The 11,633-nt window shown below is 32.0% G+C and overlaps 1 protein-coding gene across 18 annotated transcripts in view; it reads left to right on the forward strand.

Annotated features, from left to right (window-relative positions):
* LOC105342533 (MYCBP-associated protein) overlaps window positions 1–6,837 on the forward strand; it is a 49,493-nt gene extending 42,656 nt beyond the window's left edge. For 12 of the 18 annotated variants that reach the window (XM_066088639.1, XM_066088643.1, XM_066088596.1 and 9 more), the window contains 5 exons: window positions 1,146–1,249; window positions 3,279–3,308; window positions 3,524–3,559; window positions 4,443–4,643; window positions 6,287–6,837. In XM_066088639.1, the coding sequence (XP_065944711.1) occupies window positions 1,146–1,249; window positions 3,279–3,308; window positions 3,524–3,559; window positions 4,443–4,643; window positions 6,287–6,379 (464 nt within the window). In that variant the 3' untranslated portion in view covers window positions 6,380–6,837. The remainder of the gene's footprint in view (window positions 1–1,145; window positions 1,250–3,278; window positions 3,309–3,523; window positions 3,560–4,442; window positions 4,644–6,286) is intronic. The other 6 variants (XM_066088607.1, XM_066088625.1, XM_066088623.1 and 3 more) reach the window with 2 other exon arrangements.
* Window positions 6,838–11,633: the final 4,796 nt, after the last annotated feature.

The raw sequence follows: 11,633 nt of genomic DNA on the forward strand, positions 1-11,633 counted from the left end.
TTTTATCGAAAAAATGAAATGTTAATTTGTCTCTTAATTAATGAGTGAAATTTTTATAAAAGGGCTGGATGGTCAAGGTCATTTCTAGAGCATATTATATTGATTTCTTTTAGAAGCAGTGCCTGATATATAACGTCACATTAAAATCTTCAATTTCTTAAAAAACAAAATATGTTGGATTTTTTTTTAACCTTACCAAACAGTTGTTTAATGGCTCAAAAAATCATCTTAACTTAAATTTGCAACTATAAGGGTTTTAAGATCTGTGCATGGGGCTACAAATACCTCGAGTCGAATGCAACAGCCTTTTCCTACTCATCTCCAATCCCAGAGTTTGACTGTAGGAAGAATGCTTTAAAAATGGAGTCAGGAGACACTGAAGTTGAGAAAATTAAGTCTTGAGTTTTCCTCAAAATATCTGAGATTGTTAAACACATGTCTCAAATGTTTAACTGACAGCATTCAAAATGGCTGACAGTCGTGTTCTTGTTTGGAATTTAAGATCTGGTCAGCAATTTGTTGACCACTCAGAATCCTTATAAGGCAATTTTTTGGTTTTTTTTTCACATTTCTGGTTTTATAACTGTACAGAGGAGACTCGGCCAATTTCTGCTGCTCTATCATCTGTAAGCAATTTATTCTTAACAGCAGATCTTTAGCAGCCCCGGGGAGGAACGAATGCATTATCATATGTATCTCTGTTTCAGTTACCATTGTGTCATGCATGGTTTTTTTTCAGTTTTCATTTCCATATTATATAACATTGCTTTATTTAATCAATTTCTATTAAACTTAACTAGGTTCCATTAGCACTTTGCGATGCTCAAAAATAAGTTTATTGAATATTAATTAAAGTTATTTCAAATGCATGAAAAAGATTTCAATTGTTAGATATATATATATACCGGTGTGTGTGTGTGTGTGTGTATATATATATATATATATATATATATATATATATATATATATATATAAATTGATTTTAAAAAATGGCTTCATTCTTTTCATCTCAGAATTAAATGAGAAATTTTTGGAAATTTCATTCTATAGATAAACGAAAAATATTTTTCTACTTTGAAGAAACAAGAAATTGGTAGATAAAATATTTAACATGGTTTTTTTTTTTTTTTTTTTTTATTTTTTAGGTGATGCTCGAAGTAAATCAAAAGCAGAAAACAAGGGTACCAAGTCCCAGGCGGAGAAAAAGGCACCACCTCCAAAAGATGCCAAAGCGGCCAAAGGGAAAGAGGTGCGTATATCAGTTTGGGCAAAAATTGACCAGGCCTCAGGGCAATTAAACTTTATCAAGCTCAAATACAATATCAAATTAACTTCAATCTACAAAATTAAAGCATATTATACCTGTTGTTGAAAAGTGGACTTGTCTTGAAGATTGCAAAGTTACTAAAAGGAAAGAGGTGTGTGTATTAGATTGAGCAGAAATTGACCTGGCTTCTGAGTGCAATAAAACTTTGTCAAGCTTGAATACAATATCAAATTCAATCCTATCTACAAAATGAAAGCATATACAGGCACGTAGCATCAAGGGGGGCCTCGCAACAACAAATTTTTTAAATTTACATATAAAAAATTGAATTATCATGGAGTTAGCCCCTCCCCCACTTTTTTTGGAGGATGTAAAAAATTGATATGAAAAAAAGGAAACTAGGATTGAAATTGAAGTTATATGCTACGCCAACTCAAATACAATATCAAATTCACTACAATCTACAAAATTAAAGTATTAATACCCGTTGTGGAAAAGTGAAACAGGACTAAAATAAAAGGTGGACTTGTCTTTAAGATGCCAAAGTGGTCAAAGGAAAAGAGGTGTGTATATCAGTTTGGGCAGAAATTGACCTTGCCTTGGGGCAATTAAACTCAAATACAAGAGAATTCGAGCGTAAGTTTGGTTGGTTGTATGAATTAAATTGAATGATAAAATAATGGTGACAGTGTTCAGTATTAAAACTAAAAGATTAAAAGTAAATGATCTGACATTCTCTTTTAATTTAGACATCAATTTTAGACACATACTGTATACTTGAGACCTTTAATTATCTATATTGATGCTATGAATAAACTTGACTTCTTCTTCGAAAAAATGCTTGTGTTTTTTAAGCTTTGGCCATCATAAATCAGTCTTGGTTTGGTTTTTAAAAAAAATAAAATGTATTTATGGCAACCATGACCCACATCTAAAAAGAGGAACACACTGTACTCTTTCTCTCTTTCATTCATTCCTTCATTCTATCTCATTCTTTCATTTTCTCTCTCTATCCCTCTTTCATTCATTCATTTATTCATATTGATTATTTCTCTCTCTCTATCTCTTCATTCCTTCATTCTCTCTATCTCTCATTCTTTCATTTTCTCTCTCTCCCTCATTCATTCATTTATTCATATTCATTATTTCTCATTCTCTCTCTCTCTCTCTCTCTCTCTCTCTCTCTCTCTCTCGTAAAGTGGTGTGTCTTATCATGATTTATTCACTTTCAAAGCCTACATTAGATGATTAATCAGTAAAAAAAAATTAATTATTTGTTTAGCATAACTATTTTATCACTCTAAACTTTTGACCAGACAGGAACATTCTTCATAAAACAATTTTTTTTTTGAATTCCTTTCGAACTTTTTTTTTAATCAAGATTAAACTGTTTTGCGTTTTGATAAGTTGACATGATAATTTATTATTTTTTTTTTTAATTTGGAAATCATGTTTTATTGTGTTCCAAAATATCCACCAGCATTTATTAACTCACTTTTGTTTTTTTACTTTAAATTTACAACGAAATTATACCATAAAATAACCTAAACAATTGATCATCGGACTGAATTCTCTGACCCAATTTGAAGTTTATGAATTTAAAGTATAATTATATCGGAAAAAATGAAAAGTCTTTAGGAAAAAAGTATTTCTAAATAAAATGCCTAAATCCCAACATTTTACCCACCTCAGCTTTCAATTTCAAAAAAAGCCGGAATTGCATATATAAAGATTAATTTTTATGTACAGATTATCAATTTAGAATGTATTCACAATTTTAAATTTTCATGAGTTACAATTTTTCTACAATAAAAAAAAAGTCCTCTGAAATATTTTTTTTTTCTCAAAATTTAATTCTTTTCTGGTCTCATGACCCCCATTAGAAAATGAGGTAGAAAAAGAACTTGTGAATTCAATTTACCGGTAATTGCTATTAAAAATATTACCAGTGTATAATACCCGGTGAAAAATATCTATTTAAAAAGATGACATTGTAATCTATTGTTGATAGTTGCAGGCCTCACAAGCAAAGCGCAGAGAGGTAAATCATCATGCCTGAAATCCAACTAATTTGTCAAACTTTTAATTACAATCTTAAAAGATTATCTTCTAATAAGTCTCAAAGCAAAAATTAAAACCACCAGTACCAGTGATAATTTTTTCCTTCCAGTAAATTCCCTTGAATGTCAGTTTTAATTAAATTTGATCATGTGACTGCCTTTTAATCATGTGACTGGATCATGTGATCAATTTCAGAGCATAAAATCAAGGGAGGGTTTAAAATCGAGAGAGGTAACCACCAACATCTACAAATCTCCTTAAATCTATACATGTGTATATACCTCCTAACAATTGTATCATTAAGTTTTGTGAAAAATCACTGTGTATAGTCTGTGTATTCCATACAAATGAAATAAACTGTCATTTTTGTATTAAACAAAAAATTATTCCTTAGACCTATCCACACTTAACAAAAGTTTTGTCCCTTGGCAGCCATCTTTTGGGGAAAACCCCAGATTTCTCACTGAGGTTGTCATTTGACACAAAAAACCCTGATTCCGTTGTGCAGTGTAATTGCCCCAGGATGGGGCAACCTACACTTAAAAGGAATAAGTTAAATTCTGACAGAAAGATTTCATCACATGAGGCCCAAATTTATATAATATATATATTTGGTTGCATAAAGAAGGGGAAAGTGTGATTTTTCCCTTGTGACCTTTGGGTTGACCTCGCAAAGGGAAACAACTTTTGTAAAGTGTGGATTTGACTACACCACCATCTTCCCAACTGGGAAAACAATAACTGTAAAAGCACACCTAATTGACTTTGTTTACGTGTCTGTCTGTAAAACTGAGATGCTGACAGATGGTAAGAAAGTTTTGGTGGAATTCTTTCACCTTTACTTTTTAAGACTTCATAATTTAACTGAGCTTTTTGAGATATCAGCAATTAAAAGCTGATTTTCAGCAGTGAAAGTTTTTTTTTCTAGGATCTGCATTTCTGAAAACTTTGATTTTTTATTGATTTGTAGTATTTCTCATCACAATAAAATTTTGTCCTCTTGTTTCATAGATTAACTTTTGATTGTCATTGTTATGGAAACCTACAGTGATCTATGTCTCAAAATAAATAATCCTGCTGAAAAGAATTTCATGTCTCTATTTTCATTAAACAGGCCAAACCTGACCCCAAGGCAAAGTCTACACCACCCGCCAAGAAGCCAGCCAGTAGCCGCGGTCCCTCAGTGACCCCGGGGCCACCCCCCAGTGCTGTTCCCCCAGAGAGGGAGAGGACAACCACACCCATCAGTCCAGTACCCCCAGGGGGAACAGAGTCCCTGCCAGAGAGAGCCTACAAACAGAAACTGACTGCACAGGTAAGCTCCGCCACCTTATTTAGTTATTGATTGATTGATTGATTTAGGTTATAAGTCTTTATGTCTTTATGGTCAATTATCCAGTACTTTTTGAATGAATCATTAACCGGGTTTTCCAACGGAAAAATCCGGTTATTAAAATGGTGAAAATGGCGGGCGGGCGGGCGGCTGCCAAAAGGGTACCCTCATTGTACGGATAACTCCTCCTACAGTTCTCAAGATAGGAAGTTGTTTTTTTGCAGATCAATTGTACATATATCCGTGGTGTGCATATTGCTAAGATTTTGATTTCTGATGATTTCTGAAAAAAATACCAGCTTTTGAACTTAGTCATTTTTTGGCAAAATATTGCATATAGGGTACCCTCATTGTACGGATAACTACTCCTACAGTTCTCAAGATAGGAAGTTGTTCTTTTGCAGATCAATTGTACATATATCAGAGGTGTGCATATTGCTAGGATTTTGATTTCTGATAATTTCTGAAAAAAATACCAGCTTTTGAACTTAGTCATTTTTTGGCAAAATATTGCATATAGGGTACCCTCATTGTACGGATAACTCCTCCTACAGTTCTCAAGATAGGAAGTTGTTCTTTTGCAGATCAATTGTACATATATCAGAGGTGTGCATATTGCTAGGATTTTGATTTTTGATAATTTATGAAAAAAATACCAGCTTTTGAACTTAGTCATTTTTTGGCAAAATATTGCATATAGGGTACCCTCATTGTACGGATAACTCCTCCTACAGTTCTCAAGATAGGAAGTTGTTCTTTTGCAGATCAATTGTACATATATCAGAGGTGTGCATATTGCTAGGATTTTTATTTCCGATAATTTATGAAAAAAATACTAGCTTTTGAACTTAGTCATTTTTTGGCAAAATGTTGCATATAGGGTACTCCATTTCACTGGATACGTGTTGATAGGATTATGGATACAGTTCACATAAAAGAAAACCCGGTTTGCTGTCACATTGACAGCTTTTCTCTTGTTTTTGCATTTTTCCTATTTTCCCTTTTTTATAGACCATTAGATGTTTTCGAATTGGCTTTAACAATCTGGCATAAAAAATGTTAGGTCGTATACATACATTGAATGCGTCATTGAGTATATTAAATGATAGAGTTTGTAAGACATTGTATAACACATGCTGTGGTTTCACCAATATCTCGTGAACACCAATTTTCATGGAGTTCGTGGTTGAGTTGATCCATGAAATTGAATATTTATAGAAGAAAAGTTTTTTATGACACAATTATTGACAGGATCATTATTATTATACATTAATTTATATAAAGCCTTGAAACTTCCACAAAAATTAATATTGATGAAATCACAATATCTATGTGGCTTACATAGTTAAAAATGATTGTAGATCTATGGTTTGTCAATCTGATCTAAATCAGATCCTTGATCCGCTCCTTATTTTTCAATTGTCACTACACAATTAAGTTCACCAGGAGGTGACCTCAAGCATCATGTAGGGACAAAAGACTAACAAGTAGTGGATTCAGGATTTGATTTTATCAGTTGATGGTGATTTGTACGGACACAAAATTTGTATTTCATTTTATGGATTTTTGAGATGGTTCACGGTTTGTTATTGTCATTTTTTTCATTAACATTTTTTTTTCCACAGGCCTACATCATAATGGATAACACATTCAAGAAGATGGGGGAGGTCTTTGATGAAATCTCTGCCACTGAAGACCAGGCACCAATAGCATTATGACACAAACACTTGTCAGAACAAGACTCATTTCCTCCAACTCTGTGATTTTTTTTTGGTTAACTATCAGTGTTTAGGGTGAACTTTTTTGTTAACTCATTTATTTTATTCTTTTATTGGTAAACTTGAATGTAAGAAGACATGAAAAAAAATTGAATATACTAAATCTGATTTTATTTGATAAAAGAGCTCGGTAAAGGGGAGATAAATTCTGACATTTATACAAAAAATACAAACAAAAAAGTTTTATTAATTATTATGCTATTTCTTTGTTGTGTCAAAAAAAGATTTTTGTTGATGTCCAAGCTGTCAGTGACCAATCTGTGATACTTTTAAAAAGAAAACAATTAATGTATCCGTCCAATTATTTATTATATTGTGAAATTTTTCTTTAATATATTATATACATGAGTTTATACGTTGACGATATTTCAAAAATATTAAATTCTTTTTTTACTCTCTGATAGTGTTTTTTCATTATTATATCCTTGCTTCATGCAAGAAACAAGTGTTGTATCATCATATACAGTGTATTAAGTACCAATTAAAGACTTTTTTTTCAAAAATCCAGGAAGCGCTGTAAATTTTAAGTATCCCATCATGGACAAAGCTGTTATTTAAACTCAAGCCATTAAGATAGTTTTGAAGACTTTTGGAAAATGTTGAGGTACTAGTAATGATGAAGCCACAGAAATTAATGAATGCCAAAAATTATTTCAGGAGCAATTTCTCAAAAACAGGTGAATGAATATCTATTGATATTTACATTGTTCAGTGTAACAATACGAATCAATTTAACTCTTGTTTAATCCATTTCATCGTACAATGACGCAAATGAACTACCGTTGAGGCACAAACGGGGTTTGCATTATTCAGAATGCTCTCATGAGCGTCCGCTTAAGCGTGCCCGCTCAGGTGACCACATCCTTCTTTGACAGGTCTACCCTCGAGACCAGCTATGCTGTGCGCGGTTCCCTGGAAGACTATACAATGATTCAGATTGGAGGAAGCAGTCACATAGCTCATATTTTAATGAATTAATGTTATACAATGACAAAATGACAATAACAAACCGTTAAACATCTCAAGAATCCATAAACCGAAATACAAATTCAAAGCAGAGCAACACGGACCTCCAGAAAGATAGAGGTAGGATCATGTACCTAGGAGGAGTGAGCATCCTCTGCTGACCGGTCTCACCCGCCGTGTGCTCTTTGTCGTAATCAGGGGAAAAAACGGAAAAGTCCGCAGACAATTAGGTGATTTATTCTATCTATGGTCTAATAATTAGTATGAAAAACGTCAGTCAACATGCGACCCAGTGGAAGATTGTATTTGCTGACAAGGTTGTTGTATCGACCTTAGAACTTACGAAAAGATGACTTCAAACGAGACTGTTGATAGTCATGTTTTATCAACTTGTTTGTCAGTAGCTTGCCTTGTCTTAGAAACTGTTCATACGAAGAGCATGTCCTTGCGTATCGAATTAACTGATAGACAAAAACACCATATGCATGTGATGAATGTATATTGCTACATAAGTAAGGAAAGTTGACAATAGGAAAATTTAAGTCATCGCGTTTATCATCAAGTTTTGTTTTTAGGCTACTAATGTCCATTTCCAGTAAAATATTCAATTGATGTCATTAATTAATGACATTAGAGGTGCGTTTCATTCCGATATGAAAAAAATATAAAGTAATTCAAAGTGGCGTCATTGAAAAATATCGGTTTTCCCTAACCAAAGTAAACCAAATTTGAAAAAAATAAAAATAGAGGATTAAATGATATTATGTCTGGCATGTAATTTGAAATTTAAAATAACATTTTTTTTTTATTTCAGATATATTTTCAAAGAAGTTAAACACCTGAGTAATTCAAACAATTGCAAATAATAAAAATTTTAAAACATTCTTAATGTGCACCCCCCCCCCCCAAACAAAAAACAAAAAGAATTAAAAGTTGGTTTCCATTAAAAATATAACCAAAAAAAGTATTTTAAAAAACAATATATATTTATATACTTAATCTATCTTTTTCTCAAATGAATTATGAATCAAAGCAAGATGGATTCATGCCAAATTGGTTTATTCTCAACGGACCCTGGTCACTCCAGCTAGTAAATAACACTTGTTTTAATTAGGCCCCGCCTACTTTTACAGTAACCGTGTAGTCATGATATTGATCTTTAAGCAGGCATATATAATGAGCCATTCATATATTGCGCAGGTATTGGATTTCTAAATAACATCCTCCAATACAGAATATGCAGAGTTATAAATCAAAGTAAGTTAAATTATGATATAATGTATATATGTTATACTTATTGTGGGTTTAAAAGCTTTGTTAGCATTTTATTCGACCAATATTTGAGCTTTTTCAGTCGGTCCCGCTTATCTAACCTGAAGAGAAGTCTCTTGAATATTCTTATAAAACTTGATCAGCCTTTTAAATCATTTTACTTGCGGTTCAACATTTGTTTTTTACTTAAATATAGCTGCTTTACATTTTTTATCAATATAAGAACAAACCATTTTCTTTATGTTTAAAAGAATGATAATTAGATAATTTATTTATTGGTGATATGTCTGAGTTTAACAATATTGTTTATAATGTACAGTTTCCTGAAGTCATTTTAGTAAGTCCATCATGTACATGCATGTACACAAAAATAGATACCGAACAAATCGCCGGAATTAAACATAAACATTATTTGCAATTTTTTGCACCCAAGAGGCGGGTCCAGATCCTCTCTCCGGGTTTTTTCCTCTCTCTCTCTCTCTCTCTCTCTCTCTCTCTCTTCTTTTTTGCTATTTTTTTGTTATTGGTTGTTGTTTTGTTGTATGTTTTGTTTGTTTGTTTGTTTGTTTTGGTATAATTTCGAATATCCTAATACTAAGTCTACGTGAAATGTTTAGAATGATTAGATTATTTATTAATATAAATTTAAACGCACCCATAAAATGCCATTCATTAGCAAATTTCTTAAAGGGACAGAGGAGTAAAGAAATTTTATGTATTTATAACGACTATCTATAATTTTGGGCACAAGTAAACAAGTAAATATAGTTATGTAGTTATGACTTCTTGTGAAATCGCCATGGTTTGTATACTTTTTAAAAAGACAAAACACGTTCTAAGGTGGCATTTGACATTCAGCAATTTCTATTGTGACCTAGAGAACATTATGAAAATACAGATTTGAGTTTTAGCTTTATTTTTGACTATTTATAAAATTACATCTAAATTTGATTTCATTTTCTACGCAAATATATGCAGTATAGTACATTTCTTCTTTTCTTTGATTTCTTTAAGTTTTGGATTTGACTTCATACACCGAGATACCGTTTACAAATGAGATGCTCCATTGTTAATCACTGTTCAAACGCTGTGATCAATCCGCGAAAGCAGTGTACACTTTTGGAGCAGTGACGTTACAAATGAGTTGCCATCATAAGACGTTCAATAAATATGCTTTTAAAAAACAAACAAATGATGCATATATCATTCATCATGTGTGTTGCTTTCTCCGACTGTCTAGACGTTCAATAAATATGATTTTAAATTTCAAAAACAAAATACAACAAAAAATAATACATATCCTTCCTCGTATTTGTCGCTTTCTCCGACTGTGTTTAATAAGACCTTGGACTTTCAGTAGGACGTAGCTATCTTTATTTAAACAATATTTTATTCAATATACTAGTAATATATTAAATGGTATTGGGCAGCAGACACAGCCTATTTAAGCCCTCTCCCTAAATCAAGGTCCAAATGAACAAATTGAAATATTTAAATGTTCAATATTGATAACACAAGCCAGACTATAGAAAGATACAAATAAAAAGAAGAAAAACAAAAGTAACCATATGGTACCGGTTTGAAAAGAAAAGGTTAGACTATATTCTATTCCATGAATAATTACAAAAAGTGTTCTAATGCTGCAATAACAGTATGTACTGCTTTAAATATTTGAGCATTTATATTTTATTATACTTTCATGTTAAATACTGAAATCTGATTGGTTTAGACGCAGTTGGTAATCCCTTCTATTACTCTCAGCGTTAGCAACACACTTGGCAACGGGTAACGCAACAAATTGTTACATGCGCATAAATTGTGCGCGTACGGTTCGCCGTAGAATTCACTTTATTTCTGTATAAAAGCAGTTAAATTTTCTTTAAAATTAAGACATTCAGTATAATAAAATAAATACTGCCTGTTTGGGAGGGTACCTGTTGAAATTGACACCCCTCGAAAACCATTGTCAACCTCCGCTTCGTGTCGGTTGACATTGGTTTTCTCGTGGTGTCAATTTCAACAGGTACCCATGGTTAGGACAACCAAATAACATTAATTCAAGTAAAAGTTGATGATTACAACTAATTACTCAGTATGATCCTTTTTAAGGCTTGAAAAAGAGTAATTCTACATGATTCATACTTGGGGCATTTTTAAAAATAATGATAAACATCTTCAACAGAAGTTGCACAAGTACTACACATTGCGGTTTCTGTTAAACCATGATTATACATATCTGCCATTAACATACTTGCATTGTTTCTTAATTGACGTTGAACTATTTTATATTTACGTGTCCCAAATTTAAAAAGGTTATAACCTTCCCTACAAAAATATGAATTTTATAGACTCTTAAAATAGGATATGCTAGAAGCATTTTTAATGTGATCTGGTAAATCAAGCCATTGTTTTACAATGGAAGGGAAAAAAAACTGTCCATATAGGATATAGTTCTTATTTGAGGAAATTTAAATTGTACATCATTGGTTCTCAGGTTATAAGTGTGAACTGGTGGACGATATGGTTCTAATAAGTCATACAAATACTGGGGTCTAAAACCATAATAATTTTAAACAATAAGATTAACTTATGTATTTTCTTCCTAGTTTGTCAAAGGTCCCACCCTAAGGACGTAGGACGTAACTATCTAATTCTTGCGTCGAAACAAGTTTAAAATGATGCAATTACAAGGGATATATTAAAATTCAAGGCAATTTTTGAAGAAAAAAAAGTGACAATTCGGATCATAAAGATTATAGAGGCATTAATTGCAAAACCAACTTGTAAAAAGTATAAATAATCTTTGAAAGTATGTATGTAAAAGTATAGAATAACCACATAATTTGTTACCATAATTTAAACTTATTTTGTGTTCTCCTGTTTCGTTTGCTTATTTGTATGCAATATGTATTGGATAAACATAAAAATAAACAAGCAGGGTTTAAATTCTAATAAA

The sequence above is a fragment of the Magallana gigas genome, chromosome 1, assembly GCF_963853765.1.
Source record: "Magallana gigas chromosome 1, xbMagGiga1.1, whole genome shotgun sequence".
NCBI lineage: Eukaryota > Metazoa > Mollusca > Bivalvia > Ostreida > Ostreidae > Magallana > Magallana gigas.